The 27980-nt window shown below is 39.7% G+C and overlaps 1 protein-coding gene across 3 annotated transcripts in view; it reads right to left on the reverse strand.

Moving 5' to 3' along the window:
- Nucleotides 1-27980, reverse strand: part of PHF8 (PHD finger protein 8) — a 108277-nt gene that overhangs the window by 15766 nt on the left and 64531 nt on the right. For 2 of the 3 annotated variants that reach the window (XM_032267027.1, XM_032267029.1), the window contains 3 exons: nt 26897-27030; nt 26023-26336; nt 6600-6695 (listed from right to left, as the gene is read on the reverse strand). In XM_032267027.1, coding sequence (XP_032122918.1) covers nt 6600-6695; nt 26023-26336; nt 26897-27030 — 544 coding nt within the window. Of the gene's footprint in view, nt 1-6599; nt 6696-26022; nt 26337-26825; nt 26866-26896; nt 27031-27980 lie in introns of all 3 variants that reach the window. The other variant, XM_032267028.1, reaches the window with a different exon arrangement.

Here is a 27980-nt window from a genome sequence, read left to right on the forward strand (position 1 = left end):
GCAGAGAGGCTGCAGTGAGCTGAGGTCGTGTCACTGCATTCCAGCCTGGGTGACAGAGTGACACTCTGTCTCAAAAAAAAAAAAAAAGTGGGGGGAATCCTAGAATATAGCTATTAAACACAAAATAAGGCAGTCATTAATGGAGGAACTGAGGAACAAAAAAGAAATAATACATACAGAAAACAAATAGCAAAATGGATGTTGTCAATCCAACTTTGGCAGCTATTAGATTAATAGACCGAACTCTCCAACTGAAAGGCAGATATTAGCAGAATGGATTAAAAATGACTCTACTATATGGTATCTGTACAAGACACACAGTTTAGATTTGAAGACACAGAGAGGTTGAAAATAAATGGATGAAAAAAGAGGTAATAATAAAAATGGTACTCAAAAACAATGGCTATACTAACAGACAAAAGAGACTCTGAGACAAAAATCATTACTAAAGACAAAGAAGAGCATTTTATAATGATAAAAAGGTCAATCCATCAAGAGGCTATAATAATTACAAACATATATATGCCTAACAACAGAGGCTCAAAATAGATGAAGTGAAAACTGACCAAATTGATGGGAGGAAACAGGTAAATTCAATAATAGCTGGAGACACTTCAATACCACATTTTCAATAATGAATAGAACAATTAGAAAATCAGCAAAAAACTAGAGATGTGAGATTTTGCTTAAAGTGCCTTGAAAAAAAGAATAAAGCAAATACAGCAAAATGTTCATTATTAAATCTAGGTGTTTATATATAGGTGTTCACAATATATATATATATTGTGAATATATATATATATATATATATATAACACCAGATATATATATAGGTGTTCACAATAACCTCTTGAATTTTCTGTCTGAAAATTTTCATAACAAAAAATTTTTTAAAAGGAAAAATATTTCCTGACTATTCTTGTGCTTGTGATTATTGTAGCATTATAGTATATTTAAATATGTAATAGGCTAACTTCATTTACTTTCTCTATCCCCATATTCTTTAAGCTAATCATACCTGTTTATTTTTAAATTACTTTTAGAATGAATTCCCCACAGAATTCCATTAGGATTTTGATTTGCGATAGTGTTAAATGTATACATTAATTTGGAAGGAAATGACTCTTTACAACACTCAGTCCTTATAACCAGGCACATGGCAAATCTCTATTTCTTCATGTTGGTTCCACACATATCTTCTTACAATTATTCTTACATATTTTATATATTTGTTGCTATTGTTATTAGCATTTCTTTTTCTCAGTACATTATGGTTATTACTAATATGGTACTTCTTGATTTTTGGTTATCTGGTATATATCCAATGATTACCCAATTTATTGAATTATCTTACCAGTATGAACAGTTTTTAGTTGATTCTCTTTCATTTTCTAATATTATATAATCATATCTCAATTTTTATTTATTTCTATTTTTTGTAGAGATCAGAGGGGGTCTTACTATGTGGCCCAGGCTGGTCTTGAACTCCTAGGCTCAAGCAGTCCTCCCACCTCAGCCTCCCAAAGTGATAGGGATTACAGGTATTAACCACCATGCTCAGCCCCATATCTGTATTTTCTATGTTGATTATAAAATCATACCTTATCTTTCACTCATCAAATATTTATTAAACATCTCCTACAGGCCAGGCATGAGGGAAGGTGTTACAGATATAATGATGGCCAAAAGTAAACAGGATTCTCACCCTGATGGCTCACATCATGATTTGGTCTCTTCATTTCTAATAGTTATAGTTCTCATTTCTGCTTCACTTCTAATTACACTGGCATGAACTTCTAGAACAATACTAAATAATAGCAATGTTAGTGAGCACATTTGTCTTATTCCTGATCTTAATGGGAATACCCTTAGCAGAATGCCTCGATCATTTTTAAGAATTCACTTTGAAAATGTGATAAAAATTACTAGCCGAAGGAATATACATACATACATGAATGCATTTACATGAAGTTTTAATAGAATTTTAGGAGATTCAAAGGTCCATGAACACCAACTAATGCAGCCCTGCTCTACAGTTTCATCCTATTGGATTAAGCTAAATGTTCTTCTTCATCTTAAAGAACTGTGTTTGTAGTTAACTAAAAGCCACTTTTTAAAAAGTCTGCAGTTTTTTGGCCGGGTGCGGTGGTTTACGCCTTGTAATCCCAGCAGTTTGGGAGGCTGAGGCAGGTCAATCACTCGAGGTCAGGAGTTCGAGACCAGCCTAGCCAACATGGTGAAACCCCCTCTCTACTAAAAATACAAAAATTAGCCAGGCATGCTGGCAGGTGCTTTTAATTCCAGCTACTCAGGAGGCTGAGGCAGGAGAATCACTTGAACCCGGGGGGTGGAGGTTGCAGTGAGCCAATACTGCGCCATTGCACTCCAGCCTGGGCAACAAGAAAAAAACTCCATCTCAAAAAACAAAAAACAAACAAAAAAAAACCACACAGAAAAAACCAAGGGTGTTATCTACTCTCTAAATAAGCAAACAAATGATCAACATTTGATATGAAATACTCATATTTTTCATGCAGAATGAGGAAGAAGTACCATAAGCAATTTTATGTGTAAAATATGTGTGTTTGTATGAAACAAAGGATGACTAGTCCCTTACTATATAAAATGGCAAATGAAAAAGTTTAAGAATCACATAGATAAGTGGGCAAAGGATATAAACAAAATTTATGATGGAAGAAATTCTAATGTTAATAAAACATAGAGAAAATGCTTTATCAAAAAAATGTAAATTAAATCAATAAGATACTGTTGCTCACTCTTGTCCGCCTGGAGTGCAATGGCGCCATCTCGGCTCACTGCAACCTCCGCCTCCCAGGTTCAACCAATTCTCCTGCCTCAGCTTCCAGAGTAGCTGGGATTACAGGTGCCTGCCACCACACCCAGCTAATTTTTTTTTTTTTTTTTTTTTAAGAGACGGGGTTTCACTATGTTGGTAAGGCTGCTCTCGAACTCCTGACCTCAGGTGATCCACCTGTCTCAGCTTCCCAAACTGCTGGGATTACAAGCATAAGCCACCGTGCCCGGCCTCTTTTATTTTTTTTTTCTCTAGGTGGAGTCTGGCTCTGTCTCCAAGGCTGGAGTGCAGTGGCATGATCTCAGCTCACTGCAACCTCCGCTTGCCGGGATCAAGCGATTCTCCTGCCTCAGCCTCCTGAGTAGCTGGGATTACAGGTGTACACCAGCATGCCCGGCTAATTTTTTTATTTTTAGTAGAGATGGGGTTTCACCATGTTGGGTCAGGCTCGTCTCAAACTCCTGACCTCGTAATCCGCTGGCCTGGGCCTCCCAAAGTGTTGGGATTACAGGTATGAACCACTGCACCCAGCCTCTAAGATGTATTCTTAAGAGAAAAGCAAAGCACGTAACAGTGCATAAAGTATGTTTCCAATTGAGCTAAAAAAAAAAAAGGGAGGGGGAGAAAACATATAAATGTATTTGCTTATATATGCATAAACTGTCTGAGAGGATAAATTAAAAAATTGATAACACTAGTTGACTCCAGGTGGGGAACTGAAAGGCTATGAAACAGGGGTGGGAAGGAAATTTTTCATTGCATAACCTCACATACTTTGGGCCATGTAAGGTTTCATGGCGAACCATCCTAAGCAAATAATCAGAGATATAGACATTTACATATAAAGATGTTCACTCCAAATTTACTTATTGTAAAAACTTGACAATAGCCTAAATATTAGAAACTATATATTAGGTATATGGAACTGAAATCTCGTAGCCATTAAAAATATTATTTATAAACAATGGCGTAGGAGCATGCTTATCAGTCAATGTAGAGTATTAACAATGTAGAGTATTTAATAACCTTGATAGCATAAACAAACAGAAGGTTACAAAAGGGAAGAGTAGGGTCACTAATATCCGTATCTTACAAAGTAGGTAATCAAGGGAGATCGACAGCCTGTAATCCTAGCACTTCGGGAGGCCGAAGCGGCTGAATCGCTTAAGGTCAGAAGGTTCGAGACCAGCCTGGTCAACATGACAAAACCCTGTCTCTACTAAAAATACAAAAAAAAAAGTAGCTAGATGCGGTAATGTGCACCTAGGGTCCCAGCTATTCAGGAGGCTGAGGCAGGAGATATGCTTGAACCCGGGAAGCAGAGGTTGCAGTGAGCCACTGTACTCTAGCCTGGTGCCTGGTGATGGAACAAGATTCTGTCTCAAAACAACAACAAAAACAACACAGAGAGAAAGAGAGAGAGAGAATGACAGAAGCTGACTAAAGGAGAAACAGACTTGATAAAAAAGGGTGGCATATCTCTCTTATCTTGAGTTTTGGAGATATCTTCCAGGAAATGAAAACTATGAGGCTGTCTCTTAGGAATGGGATTGAAGGTGAGGAAAGTAGGAGCAGAAGAACATTGCTTTTCCTCCTAAATTTATCTATACTTTTTGATATGTGATATACACTACTTTGATTAAAAGACCAAGTAAATTTTTGAAGCAGGGTGCATAATTGTATACACAGTGTGATTTAAAGCATAAACATTTAAAAATGTATAGGAATAAGACTATAAGGAAACATGTCAAAATGTTAATAGTGGTTGTTTCTGGGTAGCAGATTCATGGGTGGTTCCTTCTTTACAATTCCTTTTCAGTATTTTCTAAAATTTCTATTGTGCTAACCAGAAAAATTTACTTTAACAGAAGAAAATAAAGCTGGAAATGATAGAAGAAAATAAAATTTAAAAATAGGTCTGTTTTTTTTTGTTGTTTTTTTTTTTTTTTTTGAGATGGAATCTCGCTCTGTTGGCCAGGCTGGAGTGCAGTGGCACGATCTCGGCTCACTACAACCTCCGCCTCCCCAGGTTCAAGCAATTCTAGTGCCTCAACCTTTCGAGTAACTGAGACTAAAGGCACATGTCACCACACCCAGCTGATTTTTATATTTTTAGTAGAGACGGGGTTTTACCTTGTTGGCAAGATGGTCTCAAATTCCTGACCTCAAGTTATCCACCCGCCTCAGCCTCTCAAAGTGTTGGGATTAAAGGCATGAGCCACTGCACCCAGCCAAATTTTTTCCCCCCAGATGGAGTTTTGCTTTTGTTGCCCAGGCTGGAGTGCAATGGCATGATCTTGGCTCACTGCAACCTCTGCCTCCCGAGTTCTAGCAATTCTCCTGCCTCAGCGTCCCGAGTAGCTGGGATTATAGGCGCCCGCCACTATGCCCGGCTAATTTTATATTTTTAGTAGAGATGAAGTTTCACCATGTTGGTCAGGCTGGTCTTGAACTCCTGACCTAGGTGATCTGCCCACCTCGACCTCCCAAAGTGCTGGGATTGTAGGTGTGAGCTACTGCACCCAGACCCAACTTTTTTTTTAAAAAGGAAACATTTATTCATTAACCCACTAAGAGAACTCTTCTGAGGAATGACCTGCTACCCCTACCACAGTCCCTTGACCTCAAGCAAACACCAGAAAGTCTAAATAAAGGAGAGTGAGAAGAACAAGCCCTTTATCTGCTGGGGAACCAAAGGTACTGAAATCTTAATGACCTCTGTTGCAGTAATGGCCCTCAGTGTGCTCATGTATCCTTATATGCACGAGCCTTTGTGATGTGACTTTGTAGCTCTCCTCTCAAAAGGTGCACTCTATTTCTCCAACCATGGGATCGAGGGTTAGCCATGTAACTTGCTTTAGCCAATGGGACAACAGCAAACATGACATAAGCAAAGGCCTGAAAAGTACTTGCACATTGGGGCTTGTCCTCTCTTGCTGCTAGAAACCTTTCTGCCATCTTGTGGAAAAGCTTGGTAGGTAAAAGACCATGGAGAGAGAAGCCTTAGCCATCTAAGTAGGTCTGAGACACCCGAAGGAGAGCTTTTGAGACCATTCAGTCCCAAGCAAGCTGGCCTAGACTAGAAGAAAAGCTCAGCCAACCTACAGAATCATGAGAAACTATTAACTGTAATTTTAAGCCACTAAGCTTTGGGTAGACTGTTAAGCAGCAAAAAACTAACTGATGCACCCTCAGTGTGAATACCGTCCAGCCAAGGAGATGAAGAAAATTCTTTCATTACCCTCTAAACTCCATGTTCAACTCAATGGCCATTCTTCTTTTCCTGGAGATGGCTCTCGGTATGGGTGATAATCTTGGGCCTTTGTTGTTGTTGTTGTTTTTTTGTTTTTTGTTTTTTTTTTTTTAAGTTTTTCTTGTTGTTAATCTTGGGCCTTACAGAGCTCAACAGTCAGCAGAATTTCCTTCCTTGACAACAAAACTACCAGAGCACTAGGATGATGGTATCAGAATGTTCTCAGAAGCCTCAGACTGCGTGCTAAAATCTGTTCAATGTCTTCCTTTCATCTCAAACCATGTAATATCAAAAGCAACATGCTCTATTACCTCTAATTTTACTGGACTAATTACAGAAACTCTGTGTTATTAATTATTTTAGCTCCAGCACCTAACATAGTGCCTGGCATACAGCAGACACTCAACAAATGTTTGCTGAATAACAACTGATTGACTGAATCAGGTCTTCTGATATTAAATATCCCCCCTACCTCAACTCTATTGTCCCTGACCACCCCTAGAGAGTTTAAGAGACAGAACACTAGATTACCTTTAGGGCTCCATGGAGCATCATCCGAATTCTTCTTTTTCTTGGGTCGAGATTTCAAAGCAGGGTCATCATCATCAGACTCCAGTGAAGGATAGACTGCAGAGAGAGAGAAAAACAGGGTAAAATGATATCTCATCCAAAGGGTGAAGACAGAATGATACCTACTCCAGCAGCTCCTACCCCTCTCCTACAAATGTACCTTTTACTTAATCCATACTCAACTCCAAGAGTCCCTGAATGTACCACATACATTTCATGCCCTTCTACTTTGCATACTTGCAGCAAATGTCCTCCTAGATTCACCTAATTCTGATTCATTCACCCAACGTCCATTTAGTGAGTAACTTCATGAGTTACTTTACTTACTCACTCTTCAAAATTTGGCTTTAGATTTACTTTCCATAAGAACTCTCCCCTTCCTATCCTAATCTGATTCAGATGCTTCCTTCTCAGTGGTCCATAGTATTCTGTGCATCCCTCTATTGAAGATGTTATATAGTATTTAAGAGCTGATTAGTAAATCTGTTGATTCCAATTTACCGTGAAGGCAGGAATATGTATCATTTATTTCAAATTAAGGGAGCCTACTAACACAATGAAGCGTAAGTGCTCAGTAACTGTTTACTAAGTAAATGAAGAAATAAATGGTACATGCTTAATATACACAAAGAGAATAAAAAGATCACCTGGCTGAACTGGGAACAAGATTATTAGAACTGCATGGTCTGAATGGGAAAACACACATATACAAGTATTCCACATAACACAAACATATACAAATAAATAATTTTATCACACTCTCCTCTCAATCCACATGCGAAACACATGTGATTTAATGGGAAGATGGTCTAGAAAGGTCCTGCTGATGACATAACACTGCTGTTGCTGCTAAACCTATAAGTGAAGCAAAGTGAGAGAGTGAAAACTTTCTCCTAATGACCCTAATCCCACTCCTCCTAGTGACTGGCTTCTAGTTTCTCTAGAATTCTACTTCATCAGAGGAATCCAGCCTCCTACTTCTTTCAGGAAAAGCCTCACTTTTCTAATGAGTCTATTTTCCTGGCATTCCTTGTTGAACAAAGAGGTAAAATTCCTGCCTCTTGACTTCTTAAAGAATTTTCTTTTAAGAAAGAGGGGCCACTGACTGTCCCTAGAAAGAAACGACTACTAGTAAAAAAGTTGACTGAGGAAAGTCCTCTCCCTACTAGCCCCAGTAACTGTCAATGATACATCATTGGGTTGAAAGGTTTTTCTACCCCAGGGAATATGTGTGGCATGGAACAAAGACCTTGAACCTCAGGGTCAGATAATTACTTAGAAATCCTTGACTGATCCACGAGTGGCCAAGGAGAACCTCTAAGTCTTAGCATCTTCACCCATAAAATTGAAATACAACTACCTATTTGCAAAGTTGTGAGGATTACAAAATATGTGCAAGGCAACTACAAAAGGAATTCCATTCTAAGGTCCATGTCTTATTCAAGAGGGGATAAGATATAGATAACTTAGACACTAATAAAAAAGTTTAAGAACATTTTCATGTTAAAGCAAATGCTGAATTGAAATATTTTGACATCATAAAATCAAAAATATTTTATAACATACGACACAGCAAGGTAACGAACATGGTATGACAGTGGCTGAAGACAGATATATAGAACAATGGAACAGAATAGAGATCCCAGAAATAAATCCTTGGTTAATAACCATTATATGGCCAAATGACTTTTGACAAGGGTGCCAAGACTACAAAATGGGGAAAGGAAAGTCACTTCAGCAAATAGTATTGGGAAAGTTGGATGATCACATGCAAAAGAATGTTTTGTTTATGCAATAAACAAAAATTAACTCAAAATGGATTAAAAACCTAAATGTAAGACCTAAAACTATGAGTCCTAGAAGACAGGGAAAAGCTTCAGAAGACTGGACTTGGCAATGATTTCATGGGTATGACACCAAAAGCACAGGCAACAAAATAAAAAAGACAAACGGGACTACATCAAATTTAAAATCTTTGTGTACAAAGGAAGCAACCGACAGAGTGAAAAGGCAACATACAAAATAGGAGAAAATAATTGCAAAGAGTATACATATGCTCACTGGCTTACAATGGGGTTATGTCCCAATAAAACTATTGTAAGTTAAAAACATCATAAGTTGAAAGGACATTTTTTAAAATTGTGATTTATTTTTTTAAAAAAACTCTCATGACAGGGAGTGGAGCATCACACACTGGGATCTGTTGGGGGGAAGGCTAGGCAAGGGACAGCAGAGGGTGGGGAGGGATAATATGGGGAAGAAATGCCAGATATAGGTGATGGGTGGATGGAGGCGGCAAACCACCTTGCCACATATGTACCTATGCAACAATCCTGCATGATCTGCACATGTACCCCAGAACCTAAAAGTACAATAAAAAAATAATAATAAAAATTAAAAATTAAAAAAAAAACCTCCCATGACAGACTACAAAAGCACGTTTTCAACTTAGGGTATTATCAAGTCATGATGGGTAGCCCCACTGTAAGTTGAGGTAGGTACTAAATGAGTTATCACTTTCATACCATAAAGTCAAAAAAAATTATAAGTTGAACTATCGTAAGTTTGGGACCATCTGTATAGATAAGGGGTTAATAACCAGAATATATAAAAACCTACAACTTTTTAAAAACAAACAAACAAACAAAAACAAATAAAAAGTGGGCAGAGAACTTGAAGGACATTTTTCTAAAGAAGATGTACAATTGGCCAATGAGTATATGAAGAGATGTTCAACATTACTACTAATCATTAGGGAAATGCAAATCAAAATCACAATGAGATACCACTTCACACCTGTCAGTGTGGCCATTATCAAAAGAATAGAAAGCTGGGCATGGTGGCTCACACTTGTAATCCTAGTACTTTATTAAGAGGCTGAGGTGGGAGGATCACCTGAGCCCAGAAGTTCAAGACCATCCTGAGACTCCATCACTATACAATTTTTAAACATTAACCAAGCTATGGTGTTGCATGGCTGTGGTCCCAGCTACTCAAGGATGAAGCAGGAATATTGCTTAAGCCCAGGAAGTCAAGGCTACAGTAAGCCATATTCATGCTACCGAATCCAGGCTAGGCAACAGAGTGAGATCTTGTCTCAAAAACCAAAAAAAAAGAACAGAAAATATAACAAGTGTTGGTGAGTAAAGATATGAAGAAGTTGGAAACATGTATAGTGCTGGTGGTTATATACAATAGTGCAGCAATTATGAAAAAAGGTATGAAGGTCTCTCAAAAAATTAAAACTAGGGTCAGCCACGATGGCTCACGCCTGTAATCCCAGCACTCTGGAAGGCTGAGGTGGGTAGATCATTTAAGGTGAGGAGTTTAAGACCAGCCTGGCCAACATGATAAAAACCCCATCTCTATTAAAAATATAAAAATTAGCCGGGTGTGGTAGCGCACGCCTGTAATCCCAGCTACTTGGGAGGCTGAGGCGGGAGAACTGCTTGAGCCCGGGAGTTGGAGGTTGAGGTAAGTCAAGATTGCACCACTGCACTCCAGCTTGGGCAACGGCTCCATCTCAAAAAAAAAAAAAAAAAAAAAAAATTAAAAATACAATTACCATATGATCCAGAGATCCCACTTCTAGGTATTATCCAAAAGAATTCAAAGCAAGGTCTCAGAGAGATATCCACACCTCCCTTCAATGCAACATTATTCACAACAGCCAAGATGTGGAAGCAACCCAAATGTCCACCAACAGAATGGATAAAGAAAATACAGTGTGTCCAAAACAAATGGCAACAAAAGCCAAAATTGACAAATGGGATCTAATTAAACTAAAGAGCTTCTGCACAGCAAAAGCGCTATCAGAGTGAACAGGCAATCTACAGAATGGGAGAAAATTTTTGCAATCTATCCATCTGACAAGGGCTAATATCCAGAATCTACAAGGAACTTAACAAATTTACAAGAAATAAACAACCCCATCAAAAAGTGGGCAAAGGATATGAACAGACACTTCTTAAAAGAAGACATTTTCCATATGTTCAACAAACATACGAAAAAAAGCTCATCATCACTGGTCATTAGAGAAATGCATATCAAAACCACAATGAGATACCACCTCACGCCAGTTAGAATGGCGATCATTAAAAAGTCAGGAAACAACAGATGCTGGAGAAAATGTGGAGAAATAGGAACACCTTTACACTGCTGGTGAAGTATAAATTAATTCATCCATTGTGGAAGACAGTGTGGTGACTCCTCAAGGATCTATAACCAGAAATACCATCTGACCCAGCAATCCCATCACAGGGTACATACCCAAAGAATTATAAATTGTTCTATTATAAAGACACATGCACACGTATGTTTACTGCAGCACTGTTCACAATAGCAAAGACTTGGAACCAACCCAAATGCCCATCAATGATAGACTGGATAAAGAAAATGTGGCACATATACAACACCATGGAATACTATGCAGCCATAAAAAGGATGAGTTCATGTCCTTTGCAGGGACATGGATGAAGCTGGAAACCATTATTCTCAGCAAACTAACACACGAACAGAAAACCAAAGACCACATGTTCTCACTCATAAGTGAGAGTTGAACAATGAGAACATATGGACACAGGGAGGGGAACATCACACATTGGGTTCTGTTGTGGGTGGGAGAACAGAAGAGGGATAGCATTAGGAGAAATGCCTAATGTAGATGACAAGGTTGATGGGTGCAGCAAACCACCATGGCACATGTATACCTATGTAACAAACCTGCACTTTCTGCACATGTTTTCCAGAACTTAAAGTATAATTTAAAAAAGAAAAAAAAAAAAAAAAAAAAAAACATGGTGTGTGTAGCCTTAATAAAAGGAAATCCTATCACTATCACATACTACAATATGGATGAACACAGAGGGTATTATGCTAAGAACAAAAGGCCAGAATACTATACAATTCCACTCTTATAAAGTATCTAAAGGAGTCAAAATCATAGAAATAGAAAGTAGAGGCCAGGTGCGGTGGCTCACGCCTTGTAATCCCTGCACTTTGGGGGCTGAGGCAGGTGGATCACCTGAGGTCAGGAGTTTGAGACCAGCCTTGCCAACATGATGAAATTCCGTCTCTACTAAAAATACAAAAAATTAGCTGGGCGTGGTGGCGTGTGCCTGTAATCCCAGCTACTCAGGAGGCTGAGGCAGGAGAATTGCCTGAACCCAGGAGGCGGAGGTTGCGGTGAGTCGAGATCGCGCCATTGCACTCCAGCCTGGGTAACAAGAGCGAAACTCCGTCTCAAAAAAAAAAAAAAAAAAAAAAAAGAAAAGAAAAAAGGGAAAAAAAAAAAGTAGAAAGTGATCACCAATGGCTAAGGAGAAGAATTAGTGTTTAGAGGTATACAGTTTATGTGTTGCAAGATGAAAAAGTATAGAGATCTGTCACACAGCGTGAATGTACTTAACAGTACTGAACCGTACACTTTAAAATGATTAAGACAGTAAATTTATCAAGTCTAACAGAGCTTAAAGGTAAATAAGGGAAAAAAGATAAATTTAATGGTATGTGTTTTTTTACAATAAAATGTGCGCACACGCACACACACTCACACACACATATACATGAAGAGGGTGAGGGGAGGGAGGAGTAACACCACTGATAATGGAGTAATAGGGAGTTCCAAGGATCTGTCCCTCCACTGAAACAACCGTCAACCTAGCAAAACATGTCAGAACAACTTTTAAGGAACTCTAGAATCCAATAAATATCTTATAGCAAGAAAGGGGATGATTAACAAAGAAAAAGGCTGCTAAAATCAAGTCTTTAAGAAACTCCAGATCCGGGTGGTTCACTTGAGGTAAGAGTTTCAAACCAACCTTGCCAACATGGTGAAACCCTGTCTCTACCAAAAATACAAAAATTAGCCGGGCATGGTAAAACATGCCTGTAATCCTAGCTACTAGGGAGGCCAAGGTACGAGGATTGCTTGAACCCAGGAGGTGGAGGCTGCAGTGAGCCAAGGTCATGCCACTGTACTCCTGCCCGCCAAACAAAGTTGTCAGAAAATCTCTATCAGAAAATCTCAGCTTACAAATGAGGCAAAGGAATGGAGACTCAGTAACTGCAAACAAGGAATACCATCTTTGTAAAAAGTAGCCAGGGAAAGTCACTAAATAGATGATTATAGTTCATAACAAACAAGAAAAGCAAACTGAGGAAGGAAAATTTGACTTCCAGAGTAAACCACATTATAATATTCAAAATGTCCTGTTTCCAACAAAAAATCATGAAGCAGCAAAGAAAAGGAAAGTATGGCCCATTTACAGGAAGAAAAAAAAAAAAAGAGAAACTGGTAAAAACTGTCCCTAAGGAAGCTCTGACTTTGTGTTTACCATACAAAAACTTTAAAATCAACTATGCTGAAAGAGTAAAAGGAAACCACTGACAAAGAACAAAAGGAAACCAGAAGAATGATGTCTCAACATAATAGAACAAAAAGCAGCAACAGAAAGATAAATGGAATATCTCTAACACATGAAAATTAAACGTACTTTTAAATAAACCATGAGTCAAAGAGGAGATCCCACAGGAAAACAGAAAATATTTCCATTAAATAAAAATGAAATTGCAACATAAAACTGGGGGGATGCAACTATAGCTCTGCTTAGAGAGAAATTTAAAGTGCTAAATGTTTACATTAGAAATTAGGAATATCTCATGATAAAGGAATCATTACAACTGATATCACAGAAACACAAAGGATCATTAGAGACTACTATGAACAACTATACACCAACAAATTGGAAACCAGGAAGAAATGGATAAATTCCTGGACAAATGTAACCTATCATGCTTGAACTGTGAATAAACAGAAAACCTGAACAGACAAGAAGCAATGAGATTGCAGCAGTAGTAAAAAGTCTTCCATCAAATAAATGCCCAGAACCTGATGGATTCACTGCTGAATTCTACCAAACGTTAAAACAACAATTCTACCTTAACTCAAAAAAACTGAAGAAGAGGGAATACTTCCACAAAACTCATGCTATGAGGCCAGCATTATCCTGATACCAAAACCAGACAAAAACACAACTATTAAAACTACAGGCCATGAGTTCTTAGCGAAAGGACAAAAAATAAAATAAAATAAAACAAAACAAAAAACTACAGGCCAATATCCCTGATGAACATAGATGCAAAAATCCTCAACAAAATACTAGCAAACAATTCAACAACACATTAAAAAGATCATTCACCATGATTAAGTGGGATTCATCCCAGAGATGCAAGAATGCCACAATTACACTGATCAATAAATGTGATATATCATATCAATAGAACCAAGGACAAACATCATATGATCATTTCAATAGATATTGAAAAAGCACTTTTAGTCATCCTTCATGACTAAAAACACCTAAAAACTGGGTATAAAAGAACATACCTCGGCCAGGTGCAGTGGCTCACGCCTGTAATCCCAGGACTTTGGGAGGCCAAGGTGGGCGTATCACCTGAGATCAGGAGTTTGATACCAGTCTGGCCAGTATGGCAAAACCCTGGCTCTACTAAAAACATAAAAAATTAGCTGGGCATGGTGGCAGGCGCCTGTAGTCCTGGCTACTTGGAGGCTGAGGCAGGAGACTCGCTTGAATCCAGGAGGTGGAGGTTGCAGTGAACCAAGATTGCACCACTGCACTCCAGCCTGGGTTACAAGCCTTTCCACTAAGATCTGTAACAAGGCAAGGATGTTCGCTTTCATCACTTTTACTGAACATAGTGTTGGAAGTCTTAGCCAGAGCAATTAGACAAGAGAAAGAAATAAAGGGCATCGAAATTGGAAATGAAGAAGTCAAATTACCCTCGCTGCAAACAACATGATCTTATATTTAGGAAGACTACTGAGTCCAACAAAAAGCTCTTAGAACTGATAAATGGCTGTGTGCAGTAGCTCACGCCTGTAATCCCAGCACTTTGGGAGGCAGAGGTGGGAGGATCACTTGAGGTCAGGAGTTCGAGACCAGCCTGGCCAACATGGTGAAACCCCATCTCTACTAAAAATACAAAAAAAATTAGCTAGGCGTGGTGGTGGGCACCTGTAATCCCAGCTACTCGGGGGGCTGAGGCAGGAAAATCGCTTGAACCCAGGAGGCAGAGGTTGAAGTGAGCCAAGATCGCGCCACTGCACTCCAGCCTGGGTAACAGAGCAAGACTCCGTCTCAAAAAAATAAAAGAACTGGTAAATAAATTTAGTAAAGTTTGCTGGGTGCAGTGGCTCATGCCTGAAATCACAGCACTTTGGGAGGCCAAGACAGGCAGACAGCTTGAGCTCAGGAGTTCGAGACCAACCTAGGCAAAATCATAAAACCTCGTCTCCACTAAAAATACAAAAATTAGCTGGGTGTGGTGGTAGGCGCCTGTAGTCCCAGCTAGTTGGGTGTCTGAGGTGAAAGGATCACTTGAGTCGGGGGTAACGAAAGTTGCACTGAGCTGAGATTGCGCCACTGCACCGCAGCCTGGGCGACAGAAGGAGATGCTGCCTCAAAAAAAAAATTCAGTGAAGTTGCAGGATACAAAATCAACATACAAAAATCAGTAGCATTTACATATGCTAACAGTGAACAATCTGAAAAAGAAATTTAAAAAGATATCCCCTTTACAATATCTACAAAAAATTTAAAATATCTGGTAATAAATTAAACCAAGTAAGTACAAGATCTCTACAAGGAAAACTATGAAACACTGATGAAAGAAATTGAAGGGGACATACAAAAAATGGAAAGATACCATATGCACATGGATTGGAAAAACTAATATTGCTAAAATCTCTATACTACCCAAGAGCAATCTGCAGATTCCATGCAATCCCTAATAAATACCAATGACATTCTTCACAGAAATAGAAAAAGCAATCCTAAAATTCATATGAAACCACAAAAGATGCCAAATAACTAAAGCAATCCTGAGCAGTAAGAACAAAGCTGGAGGCATCATACTAACTGATTTCAAATTATATTACAAGGCTACAGTAGCCAAAACAGCATAGTTCTGGCACAAAAACAGATACATGGGCCAATGAACAGCATAGAGAATCCAGAAATAAATCCACCGACTTATAGTCAACTTGCTTTCCACAAAGGCACCAAGAACATTCACTGGGAAAAGAGCAGTCTCTTTAATAAATGGTGTTGGGAAAACTGAATATTCATATGCAGAAGAATGAAACTAGATGACATGGGGAGAAGTGCCAGATGTAGGTGACAGGGGGATGGAGGCAGCAAAGCACATTGCCATGTGGGTACCTATGCAACAATGCTGCATGATCTGCACATATACCCCAGAACCTAAATTTAAAAAAAGGCGGGGAGGAAACTAAACTAACAAAATTCTCTCACCATATACAAAAATATCAATTCAAAATGGATTAAAGACTTAAATGTAAGACCTGAAACTATGAAACTACTACCAGAAAATATTAGTGAAATGCTATAGGACATTGGTCTGGGCAGATTGTTTTGGAGTAAGAACTCAAAAGCACAGGCAACAAACGCAAAAATAGACAAATAGGATTACATTAAGCTAAAAAGCTTCTGTACAGCAAAGGAAACAACAAAGTGAAGAGACAACCTACAGAATGGGAGAAAATATCTGCAAACTATCCATCTGATAAGGGGTTCATAACTAAAATATATAAGGAACTCAATAGCAAAAAAACAAATAATCCAATTTTTTAAATGAGCAAAATACCAGAATGGACATTTCTCAAAAAAAGACACAGAAATGACCAACAGGAGCTCCTAAAGGAAGCACTAAATATGAGAAGGAAAAACTGTTACCAGCCACTATAAAAACACACTAAAGCCACTATAAAAACACACTAAAGCACACAGACCGTGACACTATGAAGCAACCATCCATATGAACAAGTCTGCAAAATAATCAGCCATCATGATGACAGGAATAAAGTCACACATAACAATATTAACCTTAAATATAAATGGGCTAAATGCCCCAATTAAAAGACACGGGATGGCAAGCTGGATAGAGTCAAGACCCATCAGTATGCTGTCTTCAGAAGACCTATCTTAAGTGTAGACACACACAAGTGCAAAATGAAGGGATGGAGGAAATTTTACCAAGCAAATGAAAAACAAAAAACCAGGGGTCACAATCTTAGTTTCTGACAAAACAGACTTTAACTCAACAATGATCAAAAAAGACAAGGAAGGCATTATATAATGGTAAAGAGTTCAAACAACAAGAAGACCTAACTATCCTAAATATATATGTACCCAATACAGGAGCACCCAGATTCATAAAGCAAGTTCTTACAGACCCACAAAGAGACGTAAACTCCCACACAATAATAGTGGCAGACTTTAATACCCCACTGACAATATTAGACAGATCATCAAGATAGAAAATTAACAAAGATGTTCAGGTCCTGAACTCAGGTCTGGATCAAGTGGACCTAATAGATATCTACAGAAGTCTCCACCCAAAAACAACAAAATGTACATTCTTCTCATCGCCACATGGCACTTTAATCTTGATCACATAACAAGAAGTAAAATACTCCTCACCAAATGCAAAACAACTGAAATCATAACAGTCTCTCAGACCACAGCACAATCAAATTAAAACTCAAAACTAAGAAATTCACTCAAAATCACGCAACCACGTGGAAACTGAACAACCTGCTCCTGAATGACTCCTCGGTAAATAATGAAATTAAGGCAGAAATCAAGAAGTTCTTTGAAACTAGTGAGAACAAAGAGACAACACATGAGAATCTCTGGGATGCAGCTAAACCAGTGTTAAGAAGGAAATTTATAGCACTAAATGCCCACATAAAAAAGCCAGAAAGACCGCAAATTTAACAACCTAACTTCACAACTAAAAGAACTAGAGAACCAAGAGCAAACAAATCCCAAACCTAGCAGAAGACAAGAAATAACCAAGATCAAGGCTGAACTGAAGGAGACAGAGACAAGAAAAACCCTTCAAAAAAAAAATTAATAAAATAGACCACTAGCTAGACTAATGAACAAAAGAGAGAAGAATCAAACAGACAATCAGAAATGATAAGGGAGATATCACCACTGACCCCACAGAAATACAAACAACCATCAGGGAATACTATAAACACCTCTATGCACATAAACTAGAAAATCTAGAAAAAAATGGATGAATTCCTGGATACATACACCCTCCCAAGACTGAACTAGGAAGAAATTGAATCCCTGAAGAGACCAATAATGAGTTCTGAAATTGAGGCAGTAATAAATAGCCTACCAATCAAAAAAGCCCAAGACCAGACAGATTTATAGCTGAATTCCACCAGAGGTACAAAGAAGAGCTGGTACCATTTCTACTGAAACTATTCCCAAAAATTGAAAATAAGGGACTCCTCCCTAACTCATTTTATGAGGCCAGCATCATCCTGATACCCAAACCTGGTAGATATACAACAAAAAAAGAAAACTTCAAGCCAACATCCCTGATGAACAATGATGCAAAAATCCTCAATAAAATATCAGCAAACTGAATCCAGAAGCACACCTAAAACCTTATCTATCACAATCAGGTTGGCTTCATCCCTGGGATGTAAAGTTGGTTCAACATATGCAAATTAATAAATGTAATTCATCACATAAACAGAATTTAAGACAAAACATTATTATCTCAATAGATGCAGGAAAGGTCTTTGATAAAATTCAACATCGCTTCGTGTTAAAAACTCTCAATTATCTAGGTATTAAAGGAACATACTGCAAAATAATAACAGCCATATATGAAAAACCCACAGCCAATATCATGCTGAATGGGCAAGAGCTAAAGAAGTGGATCTCACAGAAGTAAAGGGTGGTGGTCATTACCAGAGGCTGGAAAAGGAAGCGGGGGATGAAAAGTAGTTGATGAATGGATTAAAAAAATACAATTGGATAGAAGGAATCAATTCTAGCATTCAACAGTACAGTCAGGAATTTACAGTTAATAATTTATTGTATATTTCAAAACAACTAGAAGAGAATCATAATGTTCCTGACACAAAAATAAAGGTTTGACGATAGCTGTATCACTAAGCCTAACTTCATCATTACGCATTGTATACATATATCAAAATATCACATGTACCCCCAAAACATATACAATATACTATTAATATAGCAATTTTTTGAAATACCAGAACAAAAAAAAAGTCTGGGCACTGTGACTCACACCTGTAATCCCAGCACTTTAGGAGGACAAGGTGGGCGGATCACCTGAGGTCAGGAGTTCGAGACCAACCTGGTGAAACCCCGTCTCTACTACAAATGCAAAAATTAGCTGGGCGTGGTGGCATGTGTCTGTAATACCAGCTATTTGGGAAGCTGAGGCAGGAGAACTGCTTGAACCTGGGAGGCGGAGGTTGCAGTGAGCTGAGACTGCGCCACCGTACTCCAGCCTGGGTGACAGAGCGAGACTCTGTCTCAAACAAACAAACAAAAACAACAGCAACAACAAAAATAGAAGTAAAAATACCAAAAAAAGAAATGAGAAAGTTCTCAAATAAATAATCTAAATGAAAATCTCTGAAATTGGAAAAAGAATAAAATAAACCTACAGCGATCAGGGTGGAAATAGCAGAATATAACCGTCAAAGATACGACATAGAAAGTAAAACCAAAAATATTGAAAAGATCAATTAAATTGACACAATAAGGCCAGGCACAGTGGCTCACACCTGTAATCCCTGCACTTTGGGGGGCCCAGGAATGATGATCGCTTGAGGCCAGAGTTTGACACAAGGCTATGCAACATAGTGAGATCCCCATCTCCAAAAAAAAAATAAAAAAAATCAGCCACTGGCATGCACATTTATTAAGTAAAAAACAAAAACAGCCGGGCGCGGTGGCTCACGCCTGTAATCCCAGCACTTTGGGAGGCCGAGGCGGGTGGACCACGAGGTCAAGAGATCGAGAACATCCTGGTCAACGTGGTGAAACCCCGTCTCTACTAAAAATACAAAAAATCAGCTGGGCATGGTGGCGCGTGCCTGTAATCCCAGCTACTCAGGAGGCTGAGGCAGGAGAATTGCCTGAACCCAGGACACGGAGGTTGCAGTGAGCCGAGATCGCGCCATTGCACTCCAGCCTGGGTAACAAGAGCGAAACTCCGTCTCAAAAAAAACAAAAACAAAAACAGGCCAGGTGCAGTGGCTCACGCCTGTAATCCCAGCACTTTGGGAGGCCGAGGCAAGCAGATCACCTGAGGTCAGGAGTTTGAGACCAGCCTGGCCAACATGGTGAAACCCCATCTTTACTGAAAATACAAAAATTAGCCAGGCATGGTGGCAAGTGCCTGTAAGCCCAGCTACTAGGGAGACTGAGGCAGGAGAATTGCTTGAACTTGGGAGGCGAAGGTTGCAATGAGCCAAGATCGTGCCATTGCACTCCAGCCTGGAGGACAAGAGCAAGACAATGTCTCAAAAAAACAAAAATGACAAAATGCCACACTGCCCAAAGTAATTTATCGATTCAGTGCTATCCCTATCAAGCTACCAATGACTTTCTTCACAGAATTGGAAAAAACCACCTTAAACTTCTTATGGAACCAAAAAAGAGCCCACATAGCCAAGACAATCCTAAGCAAAAAAAAAAAAAACAAAGGTGGAGGCATCACACTGCATGACTTCAAACTACATTATGAGGCTACTGTAGTCAGAACTGCATGGTACTGGTATCAAAACAGAGATATAGACCAATGGAACAGAATAGAGGTTTCAGAAAGAACGCCACATAACTACAACCATCTGATCTCTGACAGACCTGACAAAAACAAGCAATGGGGAAAGGAGTCCCTATTTAATAAATGGTGTTGGGAAAACTGGCTAGTCATATGCAGAAAGCTGAAACTGGATCCCTTCCTTACACCTTATATAAAAATTAACTCTAGATGAATTAAACATTTAAACATGATGCCTAACACCATAAAAACTCTAGAAGAAATCCTAGGCAACACCATTCAGGAAATAGGCATGGGCAAGGACTTCACGACTAAAGCACCAAAAGCAATGGCAACAGAAGCTAAAATAGACAAATGTGATCTAATTAAACTTAAGAGCTTCTGCACAGCAAAATAAACTATCAGTAGAGTAAACCAGCAACCAATAGAAAAAATTTGCAGCCTACCCATCTGACAAAAAGGGCTAATATCCAGAATCTATGGAGAACTTAAAATTTATAAGAAAAAAACAGCCCCATCAAAAAGTGGCAAAGGATACCAACAGATACTTTTCAAAAGAGATAGGGCCTTTAAATAGGTAATTAAGTTAAAATGAGACCATTAGGGTAGACCCTAAAACAATCCAACTGGTCATCTTTTAAGAAGTCGCGACTAGGACACACAGAGAGACGTCATAGGCATGTATGCACAGAGGTATGACCACGTGAAGAGGCAGCAAGAGGAAGGCCATCTGCAAGCTAACCAGAGAGACCTCAGGAAAAACCAACTCTGCCAGCACCTTGATCTGGAACCTTCAGCTGAGAGAAGTGTAAGGAAATAACTTTCTGTTGTTTAAGCCACCCAGTCTGTAGTATTTTGTTATGGCAGCCGTATCAAACTAATACAGGACACACAGATCGTCCATCTCAAGAAGTCAAGACAATGAACTGAAAACAAATAGAACTAATAACAGTATAATAAGGCAGTCTGACACAGGAGTGATATGGGAAAGAATCAACTATTTTCCTCCATATTAGCAATAGCCAATTAGAAAATGTAATACATAAAAAGATGCCACTTTTATGAACCAAAATGAAATTCCTAAGAATAAACTGAAAAATAAATAAACCAAAGAGGAGATATACAAGAAGATCTGAATAAATAGAGATAGACCATGTTTGATGACAGAAACATAAGATGGCTGCTGCTCATACCCAAAAGGTAAATAAGAGAAAGACGTCTGGCCAGGCGTGGTGGCTCATGCCTGTAATCGCAATACTTTGGACGGGTGGACAGGTGGATCATCTGAGGTCAGGAGTTTGAGACCAGTCTGGCCAACGTGGTGAAACCCCATCTCTACTAAAAATACAAAAAGTTAACTGAGCATGGTGGTGTGTGCCTGTAATCCCAGCTACTTGGGAGGCCAAGGCAGGTGAACTGCTTGACCCAGGGAGGTAGAGGTTGCAGTGAGCCCAGATCACACCACTTCACTCCAGCCTGGGTGACAAAGCAAGACTCAGTCTCAAAAAAAAAAAAAAACAAAACAAACAAACAAAAAACCATAAAGGTCAAGCGCGGTGGCTCACGTCTATAATCCCACCACTTTGTGAGGCCAAGGCGGGCAGATCACGAGGTCAGGAGTTCGAGACCAGCCTGGCCAAGATGGTGAAACCTTGTCTCTACTACTAAAAACACAAAAAAATGAGCCAGGCGTGGTGGCACGTGCCTGTAGTCCCAGCTACTCAGGAGGCTGAGGCAGAAGAATAGCCTGAACCCAGGAGGCAGAGGTTACAGTGAGCCAAGATTGTGCCAGCCTAGGTGACAGAGCAAGACTCTGTCTCAAAAAAAACAACAACAGAATGATGTCAATGTTGTTCAGAAGTTGTACCAGTTCAAAAACAAGTTTCCATGGCATGTTGTTTACAACCAATTAGTGGTAGACTTTTTCACAACTACAGAGAAAACCTCAGCAACATAAGACATACAGACAAAAACTAAAAATCACACAACTGTTTGCCTCTCAGAGAAAAAAGTAAATGGTGACTCTGTTTTCTACAAAATTTAATTCTGATAGGGTAGAAGGCTACCTGACAGAGCAGATGAAGAAGTTACAAAGACATTTCCCTCTATATTTGTTTTGCCAAAAAAGACTGATAAAGACTAGGCCCTGGATCAGATTTTAATTTGATTAAGGTGGTTATCTATTTTAACCACACGCCCTCCACAATCCAGATTTGGAAAGAGGAATCCTGAGTCCACAGCTTAAGGCCATACAGAAGCCACTGACTGTAATGCTGGGTACAAATGCCATTGGGCTCTAACTGGACAAGAATTATTACTAGGGCTGCTATTATTTGAGTCAGTGTTTTGGCTTCAAAGTCACACAGACTTTGAGGGGCTGTGGCCCTAATCTCTTTTTGTATGCCTTATTTTTAGTGTACAAATTTTCAGGACATGAGGTTATATTCAGGAAGGCCTCTGATGAAAGATACCAGTCTCCATAAATTAATCCACAAATACCACGCAATCCTTTGACAAGCTGATTCTAAAATTCATCTGGAATAGAAAAAGCTCAACAACAGCCTCGAAATTCTGGAAAAATAAGAACAAATAGGGAGGTCTCTCCGTGGTAAGCTGCCTTTCCATGGTTGCTGGGCAAAGCAGGGAGAGGAAGGAGGGAGGAGAGGCTGAGTGAGCTGTTCTAAGAGGACTGGTTAAATCAAGTCCAGATGTCTGAGGTACAGGTCAATGTGATTTGACTGCTCACAGTAGAGTGGGTGGTCAGGGGAACTTGCCATGTCCCTAAAACAAAGAGAGCCTTGCTGAGCAACTATGGTCTCCTCAGGTTTACAGCAAGGTCTGTAGAGGGGATTTACTCTACCAGAAACAAAGTCTTTGGTAACTAACCTACATGGTATTGTCACAGGAATAGACAAGTTGATTTTCATTTTCTTTTTTAGCATCTATTTGGTGAAATAAAAAATTTTTTGACAAGTTGATTTTATGGAACAGAATAATACTAATAATATCTAATACACAGTACTTATGCACTGGGCAATGTTTGAAGTGCTTTCTGTACATTTATTTAACTCTCATAACAACCTATGAAGTAGGTATGATGATCACAGAGAGGCACAGAGAGGTTAACTAGCATTACCAAGGTCATATAGCTATTAAGGCACAGAACTGGGACTATGTGAAAAACAAGTCCCCATTATATATAGGAATTTAGTTTATGACAAAGGAAGAACTTCAAGTCAGGGGAATAACGATGAACTAATCACTAAATGGTGTTGGGGGAAATGACTACCAATGTGAAAAAAAATAAAGTTAGATTCTAACCTCCCACAATTCACAAAAACTTAATTCCAGATAAAGAGCTAAAATTGTAACTCCTTTAGGGGAAAATATAAGAAATTTTGATAAAATTTATCAAAACACAAAATACAAAAAAAAAAAATTATTAAAAACTGATAAAGAGGCCGGGCGCGGTGGCTCATGCCTGTAATCCCAGCACTTTGGGAGGCCGAGGCGGGTGGATCACGAGGTCAAGAGATCGGGACCATCCTGGTCAACAAGGTGAAACCCCGTCTCTACTAAAAATACAAAAATTAGCTGGGCATGGTGGCACACGCCTGTAGTCCCAGCTACTAGGGAGGCTGAGGCAGGAGAATTGCTTGAGCCCAGGAGGTGGAGGTTGCGGAGAGCCGAGATCGCACCATTGTACTCCAGCCTGGGTAACAAGAACGAAATTTCCCGCACAAAAAAAAAAAAAAAAAAAACTGATAAAGGCGGCAGGATGCAGTGGCTCACGCCTGTAATCCCAACACTTTTGGAGACCAAGGCAGGAGGATCACCTGGGCAACATGGCGAAACCCCATTGGTACAAAAAATAAGCTGGGCGTGGTGGCATGCACCTATAGTCCCAGCTACCAGGGAGGCTGAGGTGGGAGGATTGCAGAGGTCAAGGCTGCAGTAAGCCATGATTGTGCCACTGCACTCCAGCCTGGGTGACACAGTGAGACTCTGTCTCAGAAAAAATTTCATAAAGATGACAATGTAAAAATAAAAATCATCTACATGCTAGAAAGACACAATACGATTAAAACACAAGCCTAAAAGGAAATATTTTTTAACATTCCAGAATATACAAAAAATACTCCAACAAATCTAGAATAAATAACTCTTACAAATTAATAAGAAAAACAAAACATCCCAATAGAAAAATGGGTAGAAAAATTCACAGAAAAGGAATAAAGAAGAGTCAATAAACATATAAAACAAACAGACACCATCTTTTGCCACAGAATTCACAAAAATTAAAAAGGCTGGTAGTATTCACTGCTGGTAAGGCTATGGGCAAACAGATACTTCTCATACACTGATTATATACTGGCCTTTTTGGAGGGAAATTTGGCACTATTTATGAACATTTGTCTTGCACATATCCTTCAACTCAACAGGTCTATCTCCTCCCTAGAAAAAAGATTAACTGGCACACAGGCACAAAAGGTTACTGTAAGAATTTTCATTGAAGTGTTGTTAGTAAAAGTATAAACTCAGAAACAACTTAAATGTCAATCAGTAGGGAATGACTAAACATGATATGTTTCTATATTACAGAACACTATGCAGCAGATAGATCTCTATGTATTGATAAAGTAGATCTCTGTACTAACATTGAAAGAAAACTAAGCAAGTTTCAGAATCACACACACTAAATAAAACTATACTTCTATCTACGTATGTCTACATACGAATATAAACACAACAAAATAAAAGGTATATGTAAAAACAATGACAAAGGTTATCTGTGGGCTCAGAGGTTAAGAGTGTTAGTCAAAAAGAATTTTTGCTCTTAATCTAATTTTGGTCAATAAGCATTAACCATATTTGTACAACTTTTGAAACAGTAAAACAATGGCTGGGCATAGTGGCTCCTAGCACTTTGAGAGGCCAAGGCAGGTGGGCAGATCACTTGAGGCCAGGACTTCGGGCCCAGCCTGGCCAACATGGCAAAACCTTGTCTCTAGTAAAAATACAAAAATTACCCAGGCGTGATGGTACACGCCTGTAATCCCAGCTACTCGGGAGGCTGAGGCACAAGAATTGCTTGAACCTAGGAGGCGGAGGTGGCAGTGAACTGAGGTGGCACCACTGAACTCCAGCCTGGGCGAATGAGGGAGATTCTGTCTCAAAAACAAAACAAAAATACATTATACAGTCACCTGTATTATACAGAAGAGTGCCTTATACATTATAGTACTCAATAAAATCTTGGCTTAAAAAAAGGAGTCATCTCTTAAGTATAAAAAGCCCACTGAAAGGTCATTATACACCTTTGCAAGGGACAAACTGGCCAACACAGAACGCAAATGACACAGATGATGGCAGTTTAACAGGCAAGAGAAAAAAAAAAAAAAAAAGAGTCATCATCAGTAAAGGTTGGACATTACTAAAAATAGAGGATAGCAAATTATAACCACCATTGTTTGAAGGCTTTCCCTGAGCAAGAAACTGTGCCAGATGATCTGTATAAGCATAATCGGGAATTCTTAACATTAACCTGTGAGATATTCCCATTTTACAAATTAGGAAAATATGGCTTAGAGAAACCAAATATCAGGCTTAAGGCCAGACTTTTCTCACTACAAGTTGTTCTCTACTGGGACTAGGATGGAGACTGGCACTGAGGAGACCCCTTCTGCCCTGAACCCATGTGCTTAGCTGTCCTTACTATACTCTGCGTCCTTGAAGCATGCTCCCAAACTGTCCTGTTCATCCAGACTGGCATTCTCTTCCTCCTCCTCGCTCTCGGTTCTCCAGTATGCTGGTCGCTTGATGGGCCGCTTCCCTGGGGTGCGCTGGGAAGCAGGACTGTTAGACACTGTACCCAGCCCACTGCTGGAGCTCCCACTGCTTCGGTCCTGCCCCCCGGTCCACCAGGCCTGCAGGCTAGAGGTAGCCGGTGAGGACGATGAGGACTGCAGGTTGGCCATGCACAGCATGCCCTGGATGGCCTCCTGAGTGCTGGGAGAAGCTGGGGCCTCGCTGCAAGGGACAGAAGAGAAATACTGATGCAGTTGATTTTAGCTGTCAGAGTAAACTGGTCATCAGAATACTCAGGGAGGAGGGATAACAGCTATGAAGATCAAGGTGGGAGGAAGGGGAGAATCACCCAAAGTAAAAATTTAGAATTCAACCTAAGGATCAAGACAGTATGAAACACTGTTTTCATGAAAAGTCAGTCCTTTTTGCCTTATGTCTCTCCACAGACAGCAGGCAAGGTGGCAAAAAAAGGGGCACACCTCCCTCCCTGTTTATGCATGCTGTATTCTCCTTGCATGATTCTTCCAGCCCCTCTTCCCAACTTCCTAAGTGCCCAAAATCAATTCCTCTTAAAGTCTATACATCTTATTACCATCAGATCTTAAATTCCTTACGACAGGTTTCATGCCTACTTTATTCTTTCACCCAAATGCCCTGGATAATTCTTTGTCCCTTTAAATGGCTCAATAAATTATCTACTAATTGGCTGACCTGGCACCTTGGGCGGGAGCAGGGGTTGCTGTCTGATAGCCTGGAAAGGGAAGATAAAAGCCAGTACTCACGTGAGGGCAGTATAGTCAGGTCCCCCCACCTGCCTGCTGGCCTTGAGCAGATCAAGAATGCCACCAGCTCCACTACCATTCCCAAGCTTGCCTTCAACCCCTTCCACCATGTCCTCGTCTGTTGTATAGTCCTCCTGTTGGAGAGAGAGTGTATCACCTCAGCTGCCCAGGATTGGTCTAGTAAGGCCCCAATACAGGGGTGATGGTCTGACTCCTGACACTAATATCTTCTGAGCACCAAGTATAGACCAAGTACTAAGCAGAACATTCACTCTTTTATCTTAATTTCCAAGGTATCTTTGTGAGGTAGGTATTATACTCCCATTTTAACACAGATAAGAAAACTAAGGCACAGGAAAGTTAAATAATTTGTGCAAGGTCACATCAGATACTTCATGTTAGATACTCTTAATGCTAAATCACACTTGACTTTTATTTTTTGAGATGAAGTTTCGCTCTGTCACCAGGCTGGAGTACAATGTCACAATCTCGGCTCACTGCAACCTCTCCTTCCCGGGTTCAAGTGATTCTCCTGACTCAGCCTCCCGAGTAGCTACGACTACAGGCGCACATCACCACATCCAGCTAATTCTTGTATTTTTGGTAGAGATGGGGTTTCAACATGTTGGCCAGGAAGGTCTCAATCTCTTGACCTCATGATCCACCCACCTCGGCCTCCCAAAGTGCTGGGATTACAGGCGTGAACTACGGCACCTAGCCCACACTTTTATTCTACTCTGTATTAAAGGATTTTTTAATGTATTTCAATTAAATTGAAATCTTCCATTTATATACTCAGCACACTTAGCACACAATCTTTCATTTAATAAATATTTCATTGTGTGCACTGGCTCGCCCTGTGATTCAAGCAATTTGGGAGGCGAAGGCAAAAGACTGCATGAGCCCAGGAGTTTGAGACCAGCCTGGGCAACACAGCGAGACCCTACTGCTACCAAAAAAAAGTTTTTTTAAAGAATTAGCCTCATGTGCCGGGCGTGGTGGCTCACACCTGTAATCCCAGCACTTTGGGAGGCCGAGGCAAGCAGATCACAAGGTCAGGAGCTCAAGACCAGCCTGGCCAACA

Source organism: Sapajus apella, unplaced genomic scaffold (genome assembly GCF_009761245.1).
Source record: "Sapajus apella isolate SASKATOON/1434 unplaced genomic scaffold, GSC_monkey_1.0 scaffold164, whole genome shotgun sequence".
NCBI classification, from domain to species: Eukaryota; Metazoa; Chordata; class Mammalia; order Primates; family Cebidae; genus Sapajus; species Sapajus apella.